General features: G+C 33.2%; 3 protein-coding genes across 3 annotated transcripts; 2 read left to right on the top strand and 1 right to left on the bottom strand.

The window, feature by feature from the left end:
• Positions 1 to 310: 310 nt before the first annotated feature.
• D7B24_005291 (uncharacterized protein) lies at positions 311 to 1,189 on the top strand (the record flags this gene model as incomplete). Its single annotated transcript, XM_028639450.1, has 2 exons — positions 311 to 505; positions 578 to 1,189. The coding sequence occupies 2 exons, from the start codon at positions 311 to 313 to the stop codon at positions 1,187 to 1,189; spliced, it is 807 nt and encodes a 268-aa protein (XP_028496134.1).
• Positions 1,190 to 1,788: 599 nt separating this feature from the next.
• D7B24_005290 (uncharacterized protein) lies at positions 1,789 to 4,461 on the bottom strand (the record flags this gene model as incomplete). Its single annotated transcript, XM_028639449.1, has 2 exons — positions 1,789 to 4,358; positions 4,428 to 4,461. 2 exons carry the CDS (start codon positions 4,459 to 4,461, stop codon positions 1,789 to 1,791), a joined length of 2,604 nt encoding a protein of 867 aa, XP_028496133.1.
• Positions 4,462 to 5,244: 783 nt separating this feature from the next.
• On the top strand, positions 5,245 to 10,367 carry D7B24_005289 (uncharacterized protein; the record flags this gene model as incomplete). Its single annotated transcript, XM_028639448.1, has 3 exons — positions 5,245 to 5,374; positions 8,208 to 8,242; positions 10,362 to 10,367. 3 exons carry the CDS (start codon positions 5,245 to 5,247, stop codon positions 10,365 to 10,367), a joined length of 171 nt encoding a protein of 56 aa, XP_028496132.1.
• Between the last annotated feature and the right edge of the window lie 10,642 nt (positions 10,368 to 21,009).

The raw sequence follows: 21,009 nt of genomic DNA, 5'->3' as shown, positions 1-21,009 counted from the left end.
CGTCATGTAGCGTTCTTGACGCTCGGGGCTTGTCATGTGCCTAGTAGGCTTGACGCACAGGAAGCGGACATGGCCGAGAGAAGAGCTAGCGCCAACAGACGGCCACGGGGGCGTCCGAGTCTTCATTGGCATGGATGGCATGACATACGAAGATTCCATGTCATCCATGAGTTCGAGTCCAGTCAGACTGGAGAGTATATTCCTGAATGTCCACCCAGAGCCCAGTGGCCTTTATCCCGTGGCCGAGCCATCCAGTCCGGCCTCACCAGACCTCACAGACTCGGGACGCCGCCCATCACAATCACAGATCATGAGGCTCCTTCACCTACTACTGCCATCGCTGCTCTGTGTCAGCCTAACAAAGGCCTACCTGGTCGCCCCGCCAGGGACACCCGCCCCAGGAGCAACTCAGCGGTGCAGCGGCTGGGTCCAGTCGTCGTACGCGCTGTCTTGCGACATCATCGTGAGAGTGATTGGCATGACTCTGCCGCAATTTCAGGAGTGGGTGAGTACTGCACCAGAAGCCACGCAAATCCTCTTTGACTTGGTTGCGACAAGACTAACGTGAAGCAAATAGAACCCAGCCACCAGCATGATGGGCCCCGGGTGCAACATGATCAACGGGCTCGACTACTGCATCGAGGTTGACTTCATTCAGTACACTGCCACCATGACCACGGCGCAATCCACGACCAGCTCGCCCGGCACGACCACAAAGGCCAGCACCACCAGCACCACCACATCCGGCAACGGCATTGCCACGCCCACGCCCATCCAGGCCGGCATGGTAGCAAATTGCAACCGCTTCTACTTTGTAAAGGACGGCGATATCTGCGTTAACATCGCTGCCTCCCAAAGCGTCTCCCTCACCAACCTGTACGCCTGGAACCCGGCCATCGGTACTTCTTGCGGGGGCCTGTGGGCGAATGTCTACATCTGCGTGGGCACTGGGACGGCGGCGCCGACGACCACGGCGCCAGGCAACGGCGTGGCGACGCCCACACCAATCCAGGCAGGGATGACGACCAGGTGCAAGACTTTCCATCAAGTTGTTGCAGGCGAAGTGTGCTTTGGTGTCGCAAGACCAGCGGGCATCTCCATCGCAAACTTCTTCGCGTGGAACCCCGCCGTGGGCACCGACTGCGGGGCACTATTGCCGGGATACTATGTTTGTGTTGCTCTGCTGTAGCGGGTACCATGCTCGTACCTTACCTACCTTAGGAACCCTAGTTAGTAGGTGATTCTGAACAGGTTAGGAAGTACAACCTCACAGCGGTACCTAATTTCAAACTTGAACCTCATCACTCATGCTCCATAATAACCGCCCGAATGGTGAACTGCGGTCCTCTATAGTTAAACCTGGGCGACGTCTCTGGGCGTCGTTGCTTCCCATCCGTATGTCCATGGCGCTAGGTCGGGGACGACCCGGACATGACATGAGGTGTGTTCCGGAGCAGGGTATAGAACCTTGCCCATCACCGAGCTGCATCGGCCCACATAGTTGCAGGGATATGTTCAGGGGTATCTTTTTGAACCAAGGGCCCGGCCCTTGTCAGTTCAACAACCGACTTGCACCCCTGAAGCTCGGGATCGCACGTCCAATCCAAGTCGTACGTTGGTTCTTGTTAACCCTCGACGCAAGTCTAGAATCTTTTATGTGGACGGCGCCTTGGTGGGTTCCGGTTGAAACAAAGGTGCACCTCCGGCTCAACTCCCAACCGATAACACCACCAACACCACCACCACCCTTGCCTCACCGCAAATCGAGGACCCTTCCAGTACCGTCCCCTACCCGCCCCGGCCTCCAGCAGCCTCCTCCAGCCCAGCCGTTACCCGGAGATACACGCTCCGCGGCACCGTGGGACAAAAGTGTGCTGGTCCGGGCCACTCCGAATGGGGAAGCCCGATATCCGCACCACCTTCCAGCAGCGCGTCGACCACGTCCCGGTGTTCGAGCTGCATCGCCAACTGCACGACCCGCCCACACACGAAGCCAAAGTTCCACAAGCCCCTGTGCTCCGCCGCCTTCTGCCAGGAAGCGTGCCACTCCGGCGCTAGCCAGGTCATTGAGTGATACGCAGTGTTAGGGTCCGCGCCGTGGCTCAGCAGCAAGCGAACCATGGCCGCGTCGCCGTGTCTCGCTGCGCGGACGACGGGGGGGAGAACAAAGTCCCAACTCGGGCCCCATGGGGAGTCCTCATAGCCGCAGAGGTACAAATCGTAGTGGGATGTCCGCGGGGGCGGCAGGGGACGGTCTGTGGTGTCGAAGTCGCAGGGGACGCCGCGGGAAAGAAGGCATGTGACTGTGGGTATGTCCCTTTGCTCGACGGCCAGGCAGAGCGTTCTTAGCGCGAGAATGCGACTCGTTTTGGGGGCAAGAATGTCCACGAGCTGCGTCCTCCGCTCTCTGGCTGCCCGGGTGAGCGCAGGGCCGTACCTCTCGTCGAAGGTACGATTAGGATCCGCACCCCGGTCGAGGAGGAGGAGGACCAGGTCCGCACGACCAAGCTCCACTGCCCATTCAAGCGCTGTGATCGGGACCTCGCACAACAATGTCGTGGGCGCAATCGTTTCGATGGGTGTAATGTTGACGAGAAGGATGGGAGACATGAGTATGGTTGCTAGTACGTCACTGGCGCAGCCGTCGAGAATATGGGCAACTTTCTCCGTGCTTTGCTTCGTCTGTAACGCCGCCTTGAGCCGTGCCATGATTGCCTCAGGCTCGCCGCCCTCACATTCAGGGTCTGCCTGAAGAGCGTTCGCAGCAGCCTGATCTGGGCTCAGATGCACCCGCTCGGAGAGAGCCGGGTTGAAGATATCAGACGAGCTTCGCAGACGTCCTATAGTCTGTTCGGGTTTGCGGCCGTTGGCCAGTTGACCATATGGGTACTCCTCGTACACATGGCCCCCGGACTCGCGAAACTTTCGAGGCGGTTGGTTAGTGCCCTTGAAAGGTGAGTTTTTCAGGATGTTCTTGGCATCGTGTGGTTGAAAAGGGCTTAGTTCAGAACAGTCAGCGCTGGGATGTTGCCAATCGAGACCCACGAAGAAGTCGTGTTTCTTGATCTCTGATACACCATGTACTCCTCCCAAGCGCTGGGTTGGGTTTTTGTTCAGCAGGCGTCGTAAAATATCTGCTGTGACGCCCTGGACGTATGTGGGCACGTCCAACTCCTCCATGAGGATCTTGCGATCTCTCTCTACCGGATCTTGGTGATAGAAAGGGGGCAAACCGGTCAGAATCTCGTGAAGGAAGCTCCCCAAGATCCACCAGTCCGTTAGTTGAGACGGTCCATCACCACTCAGAATCTCGGGAGCGGTATATGCCATTTGGCCGAGGCAGCAACTATGGTCGGTCGTGAACAGCCTCGGGGTGATGATACGGATGTTACCAAACACATCCAAGAGGATATTCTCGGAGCTGAGCAAGCCGATTATATTCAAGTCGTGCAGGCTTTCCAGTACACATACAAGCTGTGCAGCGTATAGCTGAGCCTTATTGTCGGTCACCCGGCGGCACCTCTGGACGCGGCCAAGGAGATGGCAGCAGCTCGAGATCGGGCTCAAGAGATGGAGGTGACCGGGGGATTTGTACACGAATCGGACGGGTAGAATCCAAGGGCTGTCAAGAGAGAACTTAGCCGATCCCTGCCGGTAGTCTTCTGCAGATATGGTCGTCATGAGGTAGAAAGTGTCAGTGTCCTTCGCTTCGACAAGCTCAAGACCACCAAGATCACGACGTGGCTCTGTAAGCCATTTATTCTGCTCCATATCTTCCATCATGCCAGGAAGATGGGCTCGTGAGAATGTGACGGTCATGTCGATCTCGGCGCCCTTGAAGGGACAGGACTCCATTGTCATTGTGCAAGACTCCACAAATGGCCCTAAGCTGATCGAGCCAAGATTCATGACCGCATCGCCCCCCCCTGGCGACTGGTTCGAGTCTAAGTGGCGCTCAAAAAGCAGGTGCAAGATGGCCTCGCAGGGTTGCGCCATGAGAGATAGGTCGGACCGAATAGTTGTTGCGTGTCCGCCCCATCCCGAGCCCGCGCCAGACCCTAATATCGGCCAATTTCTGAGGTCAAACTCTGTGAGCGAACCGTCGTGTTCCAATATCGCTCGAGGCTTCCATTGCCCCTGAACATTTGACCCAAGCTTCCAGAGGTTGAGGCATAAAATGCCATATTCGACTTGATCGGCGGATACGGTCAGGGGTAGGAGATGATCATTAGCATCGGCTGCAGGCGCGGATGTCCGGTTATCTGGCCATTGACAGGGGACGGGCGCGTCGCGCAACTTTTGTTCTTGTCTCCTGCGGGCTGCTTCATGATCGAATCCAGCGAATAAGTCAGTAAGCCCTGAAATGTTCCATCAGTACTTTCGCATGGCTTTCAGGGTGTTGCCGGTGGGCAACAACACTCACTCACCTTCAAGTATCGATGGTTCCGAGACTACAGACATGGTGAGCGAATGCTTCGAGTTTGACCTTGTGACGATCTTAAGTTTCCACTCTGGTTGACAATTCAGAGTTGGTATGTCAGGTGGGAATCAGGGAGAGGGGAAGTTTAGTGACGCGACAGATTGCGGGGTTTATAAAGCGAGGAGGTGACATGAGAGATGACATAATCTGCTCTTCAGAATATCACTTTATCATGACCGTCATCCTTCATCACTCCATCATAAATGCCATGTATTGATGTGAGGGTGTAGATGGCGACCAGGTGGACATGGCGATCTAGACCTGACGGCGATTTAGCTGAGATGGCAGCCAGCAGACCAGGAGATCTGGGGGGCTTAAGCGACATGACTGGCTTGATTTGCTTCCGCCAAAGCTGAAATGGAAGATCACATAGGCTATGGCGCAAAACTCGACTGTGAAAATATAGTGGTCGCCAAAGGTGAATTGTATTTTAGCTAACGGGGTCGCGGAGTACAGGAAAACCTCGCTGGGACCTTTTGACATCCAAGGAAAGCGCAGTCCGCGGCAGCCTGCTTCTTGCAGAAAGCATCGCATTCCCCAGTAGGACCGCTGTCCGGACTGTTCTTGCACAGATCATGCCCTGGGTCAAGGCATCTAGACCGCTGTTCGGCGACACAACTGGTCTAGCAGCCCCAGGTACGACACTCATGCTCGGCCTGGGACTTGCACCATTTGTCGCAAGAAAAGGGAGGGCCACCATTACTTGGCTCCTGACAAACCGCCAGGCGGCTTGCCATGCAGACAGACCGCCTGTTGCCGACGCAATGGTTGGCCTCTTTGTACTGGCAGCATCCCACCATTCCGCACTCCCGCTGGGCTTGGGCTTTGCAGAACTCGGAGCACTTCGTGGCGGTATCCTCTTTGCAATATTGGACGCCGCTGTTGATACAGAGGGTTTGCCTGTTGGCGATACAGTCGTAGGGCAGTTTAAACGGACAGACGCCGGGGAAGTTGAATGCGTTGCTCTGACGTATCTCCAGCCCGGCGTTATCGGGCTCGGGGCCGCCAAAACGGAAGCGGCCATGATGCCGGTGGTGAGCTGTGGTCTGATAAGTGTGTGCAAAGCGAGAGGTATCACCCGATGATAGCTTACATAGTTGAGCAGATACATGATCCCAAGCGGAGCGAAGCGGAGCGAGGGATTGACTGAAAGGAAAGAGTAAGTGGAGTCGCTCCGATTGGAATTTAAGTGATAAATTTTAAGTCCTACTTTTAATTCCTGAGTCTATCGTTTATTAGTTTTTTTAGTATAAACGTATTTTAATTAGTCGATACGAAAAGTACTTCTTTACTACCCGATTTAATTAGTAGATAATATAGCGCTAATAGTAGGTAGCTATATTAGCTTCTCTAAAAAATAGCTCTTTAGGTAGTTATATAGGGCTTAAGAGGAAGTAGCGCTATAGGCTTAGCGCTATAGGTAGGGGGGGTCTAGGGGGTCTCCCCCTAGGAAAAAAGAACGATATATTATACTATAAGAATCGTAGAATATTATAATAGTTATCTACTATTTACTTTATCTAGGTCTTATAATAGCTTTATAAAGCTACTTAGAAGTTTAGACTACTATACGTATAGCTACCTAGGAATTCTAACTATAAAGTAATTATTATATAATTACTTTATTAATACTAGACTATTATATATATAGCTATTTAGGAATTCTAATTATAAAGTAACTATTATATAATTACTTTATTAATATTATAAAGCCGACTTAGTAATTATTTTATAATAATAGCTATTAAATTAAATAGCTTAGTTATATATTTCCTATTTACCTAAGACTAGCTAATTAATAATAATTATTTAGTAAACGTAATAAATTAGAAAGACGTAGTAAATTAGAAAGAATTTACTCGTCTTACTTACCCTACTTATAATTACTTCCTAAAGCTTCTACGACCTATCGACTTATAGGCTTTTTAATATTACCTTTATAATTATTAATCTCTCTATTAATTAACCTCTCTATTAATTAACCTCTCTATTAATTAACCTCTCTATTAACTATACTTACTAATACTATTAAGTAATTATTACGATAGCTTTAGCTATCGTAGATCCTCTTAGCGATAGCCCTCCTAGCGATAGTCCTCCTCGCCCTAACCTACCTCTTAATAAGCTTAATTAGCTTAATAAGCTTTATATTACCTATAATCGTTATTAAGTCTCTAAGCCTTATAGCGAATTTAAAAACCTTTAAAAGCCTAATACTATTATATAGAGCTACTTCGAGTATTATAGTAGATAGTCGGCCTTTATAAGTATCCCTATTATTATAAAGAAGCTAATACTAACTTACTATATAGTATTAGCGTAATAGTTATATTATCGACCTCCTTCGTAATATATTATCTAATATTATAAGCTCTAAGAGGAATATAAACGTTACTAGCTTCTTAGTTCCTCTATATCGACGAGGCTCGTAGCTTAATATACTCTAGCCTCTTCGAGCTATTACCTTTACTCCTATCCCTTTATCGAATATTTAGCGTTTATACTAATTTACTCGATAATTATCTATATTCTTCTATTATAGCTAGAGCTCTTAAAACCCCCCTAAGATTACTAAAGCCTATTATAAGCTTACTTTTATTAAGTATCGTTATCGTATTATATATTATATAGCCTTTTATAGTTAAGTATTAGTAACCCTAGATCTTAAGGATATTATAGCGAGGATCGTTAATACTTCGAGTATTATTAGAAGTTCTATTATAAATATTATTATTACTTCTATTACTTCGGTTTTTACTTTTACTTCTATTATTAAGAGCGGATCTACTCTTCCCCTTAGTAGTAGCGACGATAGCGATAATAATTACTTCTATTACGATTATTATAACCTATTACGTAGTATTTAGTATCGTATTATTAGCTATATCGATATCTATAATTATTATCGAGATAGTATTATAGGTTAAAACCTCGAATATAAGTAGAAGTAATATATTAATAGATATTATAAGATTTACTATATTAAGTTTATAGCTTTCCCTATTAATAATAAAGAGTATATTAATTATTAGCTTTATAAGGATAATTCTCTTCCCTTTATTAATAAAAATACTTTTAACGATTTCTAAGCTAATAGCTTAGTTAATAGTAATAGCGTTTATAATATATCTTCGAGCTACCCTTTTATAGTATTTTAGTATTCTTAGGCTACTTAGTAATATAGATCTTAGCTTAATTTATATTATAGCTTATAGAGCTTTATTAATATTAATTAATGCTCTATTCTATAAGACCTTAATATCCTTAACCCCTAATTCGATAATAATCTTATTATAAAGTTATTTACTATTATAAATAAGCTCTTTATCGAGCGTTTCTATTATTACTTAAATAATAATAAAATAAAGACTTACTTTTAATATTAATAACGTTAATTTAGAATAAACTTAAACTATAAAGTTTATATTATTTATAATTATAAAGATAGTAATAATAAGCCTATTTACTATTATTCTATTAAGAATTATTTAGACTTCGGAAACGTACTTAAGGAGCTTCTAAAGCTAAATCCGATCGAAAAGATACTTATTACTTATATTTATAGTTATATAGAGATCTATTAAGTCCGTAGTATTTAATTTTAATATAAGGGTTATATTATAAGCTTTTTATATAATATTATAAAAGTTTATAATTAACTCCCCTTACTCTTTATTAACTTAGAGATCGTTATTCTTTACTTAGTTAATATTAATACTAATCCTAGCCTATAACGTTAATTCCGTTAAGACTTCCGTATTCGTAAATCTACTATTATTACTTAGTTAGACTTTCTCGTTACGAACTACCCTATTTATTATAATATTAATATTTAGTATATTAATATTAACTTTCTCCTCGATAATAATATCGTTATAAACTAACTACTTATTTAGGAGGTCGAGGATATTATAGATAATTTTAATCTAGATAACCCTAACTTTAATTATAACGACGTTAATATAGTAATAGTTCCGAACTTTATAGCGAATATTAACGATTTATAATACTTATATAAAGAGATCTAACCCTAATAGTAGCTTTAGTAATAATAGTATATCGAGATACCTATACTATACTCGATACTTATTAGTAACCTTAATTATAATTAGCCTTTATTATCTTTTATATTCTTAATACTCTATCCTCGAGGCGAAGCCGATTTCGTTTATCCCTGTAAACGTAATATTAACTTTATAGTATATATCTAATATATAATAAAGTAATATAATAGTTAGTTCGTATACTACCCTCGCTTCCGCTTCTTAGTAATTAATACCTTAATATATATATAGGTTAATAAGTATAGCGCCTTTTTTACTCGTTATAGCGATTATAGTAACTTTAGCGCTAATAAGATTAAAATAGCTTTTAAAACTAATAGCTTTAAATCTCGATAGATCCTAAACTCGATTATTCGCTATATAGATATTCTATATAGTATTAGGCTATTCTAGAATAGTAAACGATATAACCTTAAGTCTATTATATATACCTTTAATACTCTAGCTATATTACTTATATTTAACGTTATTAATTATTATTAATATTATCTCTATAAAGTATATTAATATTTATTTATCTTCTAATTATTATATAAATTATTATATACTTAGTAATTACTCCTTTAATTATCCTTTAATTACTAAGTATATATTTAATAGTTACTTTTAAACTATACTTTCTAGGTATTTACTTAGTAATTACTTAATAATTACTTTTTAACTATCCCCTAATTACTAAGTATTTACTTAGTAATTACTTAGTAGTTACCCCTTAATTATCCCTTAATTATTAGGTATTTACCTAGTAGTTACCTTAGAACTATACCCTCTAGGTAATTACTTAGTAATTACTTAGTAGTTACCCCTTAACTATCTTTAAGTTAAGTATTCTAATATTAAAATAGTACCTCCTAGGCTATTTAGACGACCTTCTTAAGGGTTAGCGTATTTCCCTAGCTCGCTATAATATATACGATAACCCCTATATCGTCGCCTAGTACTTCTATCGTTACTTTAAGTTATTTAGGGATATTATTCTAATTACTAAGTTTAACCTCGTCGATTATTAAGATTAATATAAATAGTAAGGCTATAATAGTACTTACTATTATAGTCTATATTAGATAGATAGAACCCCTAATATTAATATAGCTTCCGATAAATCCTATTACCTCTTTACTTAGTTCTAGGGTATTTACGTTATTATTATTAACCCCGAGCTTAATAGGGTCTTTAATATCTAAGCTAAGTTAAACCCTCTATTTATTACTTCTAATCCTATCTCTAGCGCTATCTTTACTAACTTTACTTTACTATTAAATATTATTAATCGTATATAATAATATAAATATAATTAAATATACTATTAGCGTAAGAATACTTATATAAGTATTATAGAATATCGCTTTTACTTCCCCTATATATCTTATAATACCTTTACTATATTAAAAGAGCTAAATCCTAATTACTAGATCTTCGCTAATAAGCGGAATAACCCTTTATTTAATTAATTTAACTTTACGATCTCTATTAAATAGTATATAAATACGGATATATCCCCCTATATTAATATATATACTATTATTAACTATATCGCTAAGTATTATAATAAAGCTAAGACTAAGACGCTTACGTATAAAGAACTTACTATAATGCTCGACTAGGCCGTTACTAGGAAGCTCTAAGTAGAAGCCCTATACGTAATTAAACGTAGAGTACGGACTAAAGGGATTACTTATATAACCGTAACTAGATTACGATACTTAAAGTAATCCTATTACTAACCTAACTATAATCTACGATAATAGGATTACGATAATACCTATAAGCTATCTAATATAGACTTATTATTTAACTAACTTAGGATAAGGAAATAGGTATAAAAGGATAGATATTTTTATATTTATAGATATATTCTTTCTCCCGATAATAATTAATCTAAGTCTTACTTTATATTTATTATAATAAGTACGTAACGCTTTATAATATTATATCGTCTTAGAGTTATAACCTAAGCTTCTATTAATAGTAACCTTAACCCTCTTTAATAGTATTCCCTTTTAGAAGCTATTAGGTCGTAATATTTTAATTATTCTTATTTAGTAAGTTTACTTTATAATATTAAGTAATACTTACTATAAGAATAATATCTATTAATAGCGTTAATAATAGCGTTAATAATTAAACTATTATAATCTAGGAGCTTAAAGCCGAGAATAAGTAATTTAGGACCTTAGTATAATAGCTTTAAAGCGGAGGAATAAGTATAAAGGCTCTCCCCCCTTAATCCTTTAACGGGAACCTTCGAGTACTTTAGTCTTATATTACTTAGGTATAATAGTACTATAAAGCTAATAAAGGTAATCTTAAATATTAAGGAGAGAAAGTCGTTAACGTATCCTCTTACTTTAAAAGGGATACGTTATACTAATTCGAACCCTTTATTAGAGATTACGCTATTTATATTAAAAAAGAGGATATAAAGTAAGCTATTTAGGATATTTATATTAGAATAAACGCTTTCGAGGAAGCTATTAAAGGCGTTTTCGGAGACGTAGACGAAGAACGTTAGAATAAATAAAAGATCCTCTTATTTAGATAAATTAAGCCTATTACTAAGTACGCTATAGAATTTCGACTCTTAGCTATTAAACTTAATTAAACCGAGTTTACTTTTATAGCCCGCTTCTATAAAGGATTTAAGGATATCGTTAAAGACGATTTTATTAAAGAAGATAGACTAAATACTTTAATAGAATATATTACTATAGTTATTAAAATTAATAATTAATAGTATAAATAATATATTAAAAAGGGATATAAACCTATTATAGGGCTTTAGAATCCTTAGGTCCTTTATTACTATTCTAATTAAAGATATAAATATTAATATAAAAAACCCTATATTAATATAGTTTAGGGATAGATTACTTATTTAGGATTTATAGAATTAGATAATATTTACTATAGTAAAGCCCTATCTATTAAAAATATTAAATACTATAATTATAGAAAGAACGGATATATAGCCTATAAATACTAATAGCTTAAGAAACTATAGAAGCTTATTAATAAACGATAATTTAATTATATTTAATATTAGGATTACGTTAGTATTAATTAGACTTTCTATTATTAAGATAATTACTTAATTTATAAAGATAGTAAAGAATAGAATAAATAGTTCCTTTAGGTATTTATAGGAAAGAGAACCTTAATTATAATAATTACTATTAAAAAGGAAAAACGAATTTAGAAATAGGCTTAGTTAGTAATATTAGAAACCTAAGAAATCGATATAGATAAAGAAAAAGCTTATAAATAAGCTTATCCGGAACCCTAGTCCGTACTCTATATTAGACTTATAAGCGATTAAGAATAGGACGTATATATATAAATAAACTAAGAAGAAGAGCCCTTTCTAGGATAACTTTAGCTCTATATCCCTATATAAGAGTATATTATTAATAACCCTAATAAATTCTACGACCCTTTTATACTTTAGGACGAATTAATCTATTATAGAACTTAATTATAGAAATACTATAAAATAGAGAGTATTAAGGAAACTATAAGATTAATAATAGGAGACTATCCTATATTCTATTATATTTATATAGAGTACTCTATATTATTCTAGCTTAAATATATATACGATAATTACGAATATTACTTTTAGGAGAAGAATATATACCGTTTTATACTCTATAATTATTAATATAAACCTCGTATAAAGGTAGAATTTTAGAGGCTAGACTATAAATAGATCCTATATATAGATAAATAAAGCTATAGACGATTTATATTTAAGCTAGACTTTACTTATTATAATAAGTACTATCCTATAGATATATAATAGGAAGATTATAATAATAATATATACTTAGCTTATTATATAATTAAAGCTAGAGATTAGAGGCTTTACTATATAAAGTACGTTAAGAAACCCTTTTTCCGAGTATATTATAAGGACGATAAAATCCTCGACCTAAATAGCCTAGATACGATATAACTATCTACGATATTACTACTTTCGGGAAAAGGTAAGCGTTAATCGTATAGGGATAACGATTAATAAAGGAAATAAGAGTAATCTACTCCGCTAAATAAACTTATAATACGAACTACCTTTATATAAGAATAAATATAAAAGGGAAATAAGTAAGTACGCTATTAGATAGTAGAGCCTAAAGTAATTATATAAGCCCTAAATATATTAATAAGAACTATATTAATTAGAGATATAAGGAGGAATTTTATTAGCTTAGTATAATAGAAGGATAAGCGGTCTTATATAGAGGAGGAATCGTAAATATAGAAATTATACCCCTTTAAGTATTTATTTCTTATTAGCCTAGCTATATAACCTTCGATATTATTAATATAGGAGGAAAATAAATTATCCTAAGTATTTTATAGTTTAGAAAATAGAACCTTTAAATTAATTAGATAGTTAATTACGTTTAGTAGAGTATATTAGCCCCTAAGGAACGACCTAAAGACGGTCTCTTAAGCGATTTCTAATTAGCTTTTATAATTAAAGATAATTTAGAGGAGGTAATCCTAGAGGAGCTTATAGAAGAATAATAAAATAGATTATAGAATATATTTAAAGAATATTAATAATACGAGAAAGTCTTTAAGGAAGAAATCGATATAATACTATTAAAGTATATATATTATAATTATAAGATCCTAATTAAAGAAGGAGAAAGCCTATAATTTAATAAAATCTATAGATTAAACCTATAATAAATAAATATACTCGATAAATATCTTAAAGAGAATTTTAGGAAAGGATATATCCGATTATTAACCTCTTTAATAAGATATTTAATCTTATTTATATTAAAGAAGAATAGTAAAGAAAGATTATATATCGATTATTAATAATTAAACGATATTACTATTAAAAACTATTATTTATTACTTTTAATATTAGAATTTCGGGATATATTAATAAAAGCTAATTAATTTATAGTATTTAACTTTAAAGGAGCCTATAATTTAATATATATAAAGGACGGAGAAGAATAGAAGATAGCTTTCTAAATATAAAAGGGATACTATAAATACTTAATTATACCTTTTAAGTTAATTAATACTTTTATAACTTTCTAAAATATAATTAACGATATATTATAAGAGTTTCTTAATATCTTCGTAATAGTATATTTTAATAATATCCTAATCTTTTTAAAGACTAAGGAAGAATACGAGAAATATATTTATTAAATCCTTTAACGATTATATAAATATAAATTACTAATAGAACCTAAGAAAGCTAAATTCTATATATAATAAGTAAACTTCCTAGGATATATAATTATATTAAGAGAAATCCGAATAGAAAAATCTAAAATAATAGCTATTAGAGAATAGTTTATACTAAAGAACATTAAAAACGTTAGAGTATTCCTTAATTTTATTAACTTCTATTAACGATTCTTAAAAAAATATAATAAAATCGCTAACCTTTTAATAAACCTTATAATTAAAAATATTAAGTTTATATAGAATAATCCCTAAGAAAAAGTATTCTAATAGATTATCGATAACGTATTTAGCGAGCTTATATTTAAGATAATCGACCTTAGAAAATTAATAAAAGTTAAGACGGATACCTCTAATTTCGCTATCGGAGGATAGCTCGGTTAATAGGACGAATAAGGATAATTATACTTAATAGTATTCTTTTCGAAAAAACTATATAGACTAGAACTTAATTATTAGATATATAATAAGGAATTTATAGTAATTATCGAAGTATTTAAGGAATAGAAAATATATTTCTCTAAAGTACAATATAAAGTTAAGGTTTATATAGATTATAAAAACCTTATTTACTTTATAATAAATAAAGACTTTAATAAGCGATAGATTAGATAAATAGAATTCCTTTTAGAATTTAATTTTACTATTATCTATTATAGAGGATTAGAAAATAATAAAGTAAATATTCTAAATAGATACTTAGATTACGAATAAATTACGCCCCTAAATAATAATACTATCTTTATAAATAATAAAGACGGAAATCTAATCTTATATTATTATACTTTAACTATTATAATACGAGTAATACTTAATAAACTACTAATAAGTATTATAGAATTTATTAAATAAATCTATAAAGCTAAAGCTTATAGATATTAAGGAGTAACGAAAACTTTTACGTAATTTAAGAAATATTACGATTTTAAAGGAATTAAGTAAGATATTATAATAATAATTCGTAATTATAACCTCTATAAGAAAAGTAAAGTAAAAAGGTATAGACTTTATAGAGAACTTAAAGTACTATTAATATTAACGGTAGCCTAGGAGTTAGTCTTATTAGATTTTATTATTAGCTTATTACTATTAAAGGAACCCTTAATTAGGACCTTTTATAATAATATCTTAATAATTATCGACCGATTTACTAAATACTTTTACTTTCTTCTATATAAAGTAATAGGGATTATAGAAAACCTCGTTTACGTATTCTTTAGGAATATTATTAGATAATATAGATTATTAAAAGAATTAATATCGGATAGAGATTAACTCTTTATTAGTAATTTCTAGAAGTTACTTATTATATAATTAAGAGCTAAATATAAACTATCTATAATATTCTATCTATAGATAGATAAATAAATAGAGAGAACGAATTAGATATTAGAATAATACTTCTAATACTATATTAATTATTAATAAGACGATTAAGTTACGCTATTACCTATAATATAATTTATATATAATAGCTTATTAAGCGAATTAATTAAGGAATTACTATTTTACGCTAATTATAGATTTAACTTAATAATTTACGTAAAACGCTATAAAGTACTAGATACCCTAAAAGCTATAAATATCGTAATTAATATCTACGAAATCTAAGAATAAATTAAGCTCGACTTTAAGCTCGTATATATTAAAATAACTATATACGTTAATAAAATAAAGATAAAAGGATTATCTTTATAGGAGGGAGGTAGCGTTTACTTTATCTATCGAAATATTAAAATTAAACGATTAAACGATAAATTAGACTTTAAGAAATTAAGACCTTTTAAAATTCTTAAGAAACTCTCGGATATTAATTATTACCTTTTATTATTAAAGAATATAAAGATTTACCCTATCTTTTATATAGTATTTTTAGAATTAATATTATTTAATATACCCTTTATAGTAAATATAGAAGTAGAAAATACGAATAAATATAAAATCGAAAGAATTATTAATTATAAGTAAATAAATAAATAAAATAAATACTTTATTAAATAGAAAGGCTATAAATATAAGGAAAATATATAGGAATTAATTAAGAATTTAAATTATTTATAGTTATTATAATAGTATTATTAATTCTTAGAAAATTAAGTAACTTTAGGTCGAAAGAACTTAAAGCGCTTTAATTAATTACCCTAAAACCCTTAACCGCTTATACGGCTATTATAGCCTTTAACTCCTCTTATTCTATAGAATTTAATTTATTTAGAGACTATAACCCTTAATTTACTATTTTTATACCCCTTTTATAAAGAGAACGTTTCTAAGTACGAAGACGCTTTAGCTAATTAAAGGCCTCTACTATTTAAAATTAAAGCTCCTCTAAGTACGCCTCCTCGTCTAGCTCTTTCTTATCTAATTTACTTAGCTCTTAGGTTATATATAATACTATAGAAAGGGCGTAAGTAGATAATAAGAGAGGACTATAGAAAAATAGAAACTTACGAATATTAATAGGAACTTTAGAACTATTATAAGAATAACCTCGACGAATATATTCGGAATAGCGATTAATACCTTTAACTATATAGTATTTCTAACCCTTCTATTAATAGAAGGAATATAGTATAACGTTATAGCCTCGAAGTTTAATAAAATTAAATTATTCTTATTACTTTCGAGTAGATAGAGATTTCGGCTTTTTAATATAGTTTAATATCTTATTAGTAATATATAGGAAAGAAGATTAAGAAAAACTAAATTCCCTTAAGATATAATACTTACTAAGTATAGGTTATTAGGATATCGACTTAGAGGAGGGGAATTATATAATACCCGATTAAGCTATTACTAGGAAGCTCTAAATAGAAGCCCTATATATAATTAAACGTAGAGTACGGATTAAAGGGATTATTTACGTAACTATAATTAGATTACGATATTTAAGGTAATCCTATTATTAACTTAACCGTAATCTATAATAATAGGATTACGATAGTATTTATAAACTATCTAATATAGATTTACTACTTAATTAACTTAGGATAAGGAAATAAGTATAAAAGGATAGATATTCTTATACTTATAGATATACTCTTTCTCTTAATAATAATTAATTTAAGTCTTACTTTATATTTATTATAATAAATATATAACGCTTTATAATACTATATCGTCTTAGAATTATAACCTAAGCTTCTATTAATAGTAACCCTAACCCTCTCTAATAGTATTCCCCTTTAGAAGCTATTAGGTCGTAATACTTACTTAGTAGATTCTCCTTTATATTAACTCTTACTAGCCTATATAGTCCTTAGCTACTAAGCTAATAAATAAGCTTATTACTAAATACGATTAGCTTATTTAGGAGATCTACTACTTCCTATTAAACCTATTATTTATTAAAAGTACTTATACTATTTTAATAGTCGATTACTATCTCCTATAGCGTATCTATTATATCGAAGTAGGCTAAGTATAGCTTTAACGGAGCTTCCTTTAGAAGTACTTTAAATATACCCCTATTATAGAAGATATATTATTCTTCTATTTTACTATCTAAGTTAATAGTATACTCTATAACTTAGTATATTAATACGAGTTCCCTTTTATTAAGTATTATATATTTAACTATTTCCTTTAATATAAGCCCGAATAATAGTACGAAGACTATTACTATATTAAGATAATACTATACTATCCTTTCCGTAATTATATAGTACTCCTCGACTTTAAGGGTAAATAGTATAAAATATACGCTTAAGCTTATACCCTTTACTAAGTACTTTATTAAGGTCTATATAAATACGACTATTACGATTACCCTCTTAAACCGCCTTAAGAGGATAAGCTTTACGATAAATTCGAGGACGAGGAAGTCGATAAATAGATTATATATAAAGTATAGTATAAACTAGCTAAGGAATTACTAAACCGCTCCCTCGAAGCTAATAACTTAGAGCTCTTAAGTAATAGGGATATCGATATTATATATTTATAGGCTAAATATATTAATCGATACCCTAAAGTATATATTAACTTCTAGCCTATTAAGAAGATAATATATAATAAAGCTTACTTTATAAGCGATTTAATATAGTTAGATCCTCCTTAATAGTAGGAAGTTAATACGCTAAATAATAAATAATAATAGATTTATAATATAATAATTATATATTATAAAGAGGAACTTAGAAGCTAAGCTCTTATTTAGTTTCTTCTCTATATCGATAACTAAGGCGATATAAGTAAGTCTTATATTATCTATATACTACGTAGTATTCTATTTATAATAGTTATATAGCGTAATCTATATAACCCTATTTAATTAGTTACTCTAATTAGATTTACTATTAATAGTATTTATAGTAATACTCTTTATTTACTATTCCGTCTTCCTATTTTATAGTCTCTCTTCTACCCTTTAATTAATAGCGATATTAATTATATCTAGGCTAAGTAGCGTTATATCCGCTACTTTATTATCGACGAGAAGTCTATAATCGGCTTACGTATACTTAGATAATTAGATAGTTATTTTTATTAACTATTCCTTAATAATATAAACTCTACTTTTAATAGTATTAATATCCTTTTTATAAGTAATTTCTTCTAGCTCCTATTAATATAAGAGAAGCCTCTCTTTAACGCTAAGTCCTTATACGATAACTTTAAGATTATTAGCTATAATTATTATAAGTTATTCGATAAGACTATCGGACTTAGATAGATCGTCTAATAGTAAAGTAATAATTAAGCTAGCTTCTATAATACTTTCGAGGGCCTCCGAATATTATAACCCTCTCGTAAAGTATAGTATCTACTATTAATATATTCTTAAACTATATTTAGTATCGAGGAGGCTATACGCTTTAATAACGCTTTACGTATATATTTTACTAATACTTAAGTAAATAAGTATAATATTACCTACTTATAGAGTATCCTTTACTCTATTAAGCTTATCTAAGCTTCTTATACTACTCCTACTAATAGTAAACTAGAGAAAGTTAAGTATAAAGATATAAGTAACTTATATAATAAGCTATAGCTCTATAAAAACGCTTATATTATATTAATAGAGAATATCTAGGCTAAGTATAGCCTCTATAATAGTACCCTCGGAACTATCGTTAATATTACTTAGGTAGATAGAGTTAATTAATATATAGATATTCTTAATACTATCCTCTATTAGTTCGATATATATATAGGACCTTCGTTTATTTATAAAGATATTTTCGGATATTATAATATAATCCCTATTATATATTCTATTTACGACTTTATTAAAGGAGCTTTTATTTATACTTATACTTAGTTTCCTTTTACTATTATATTTACTATTACTATCTATAAATTATAGGGCTTAACCCTTAATATTACTATTCTAAATATCTCCTAATACGAATTTATATAAGGCCTTATTTACGTTACTATATCCTATATTAAGCGCTTTAATAACTTAATATTTAAAGGACTATTCGATTATAATACTTTATATCGTAATAAGATTAAGACTATATATAATCGAGCTTAAGATACTATTAGAAGGGCCTAATAATATATTAATATTAAGCTATTATTATAGGATATCTTTATTTAAGAAAGTATTAAATCTATTAGGATTTAGAGAATTAAGATTAAATCTATTAGGATTTAGAGAATTAAGATTAAATCTACTAGGATTTAGAGACTCTTAAGTTATTATTAAATAATTATAAAATATTTACTTATAAAATAATAATTATTAATTAATTACGTTTTAATTATAGCCTAACTATAAAGTAACTATAGCTTAACTATCTATTTATTCTAAAGAATAATATTTACCTTTTCTATTAATATTTACTTTTATAATTATAATTATAATTATAATTATAACTATAATTATAACTTTACTATTATTATTATTATTATTACTATTATTATTATTATTATTATAGTTAACGATTACGACCCTTATAATATACCCTCTTCTCTAATAGCGGAAAAGGAGTATTAGAGTATAACGATTATAATAGTAATTCCTTTTACTTATTAATAATTAATTAGAGTATTAGAATAAGTATTATCGATTTATATATCGTTATGCCTTTACTGCTATCGCTACTATTACTCCCGCCCCTATATCCTCGCCCTTACCCTCGCCCTCGCCCGCGCCTACGTTTACGCCCTTACCCTTACCGGAGCCCGCTAAGCCTAAGCTTACCCTTAAAAGGCCTATATATATATAATAATTATCTCCTAGTTACTTAATAGCTATTTTATAGTTATTATATATTAATAGTAGATAATAGCGTTTAAATATTTAAAGAAAGAGGTATTACCCGACCTCTATTACCCCTCTATTAGCGCTACTACTAAGCTCCTCGATTTATTAGCTATATAGGAGCTCCTTATTAACGAAGTAATTAAGGGTACTTTTATTATAAATAAGCTAGTTAATTTAATAGCGGCTCTAATATAAGTCGCTAATAAGGATACTCCTATAATATATATATATTATTAAACTAAGTTCGGCCTATAGAAACTATATATAGTACTATTATAGGGCCTATATAGCTTTATTAAAGGCACTTATAATAACTATTACTTTAATTCTTTAAAGAGCTAATACTCTTATTATAATTATTAATATAGGAATACCTAGTAAGTTAATATAGTTCTAATATCCTATAGAGTATATATATTCCGCTATTACCCCTATTACGCCCGCCCCTATTACCCTCTCGACCGCCCGCCCTATACTTACGCTTATTACGCTAGCTCTACTAACTATAAAGGTATTACGACCTAGTAGCTTCTAAAGGGGAATACTATTAGAGAGGGTTAGGGTTACTATTAATAGAAGCTTAGGTTATAACTCTAAGACGATATAGTATTATAAAGTATTACGTACTCGTTATAATAAATATAAAGTAAGACTTAGATTAATTATTATTAAGAGAAAGAGTATATTTATAAATATAAGAATATCTATCCTTTTATACCTATTTCCCTATCCTAAGTTAATTAAGTAGTAAGTCTATATTAAATAGCTTATAAGTACTATCGTAATCCTATTATCGTAGATTACGGTTAAGTTAGTAATAGGATTACCTTAAATATCGTAATCTAATTATAGTTACGTAAATAATCCCTTTAATCCGTACTCTACGTTTAATTATATATAGGGCTTCTATTTAGAGCTTCCTAGTAATAGCTTAATCGGGTATTATATAATTCCCCTCCTCTAAGTCGATATCCTAATAACCTATACTTAGTAAGTATTATATCTTAAGGGAATTTAGTTTTTCTTAATCT

This window comes from Verticillium nonalfalfae, assembly GCF_003724135.2.
Source record: "Verticillium nonalfalfae strain VnAa140/NRRL 66861 chromosome Unknown scaffold_32, whole genome shotgun sequence".
Lineage (NCBI taxonomy): Eukaryota > Fungi > Ascomycota > Sordariomycetes > Glomerellales > Plectosphaerellaceae > Verticillium > Verticillium nonalfalfae.
This window is presented reverse-complemented; position numbering and strand designations above follow the sequence as displayed.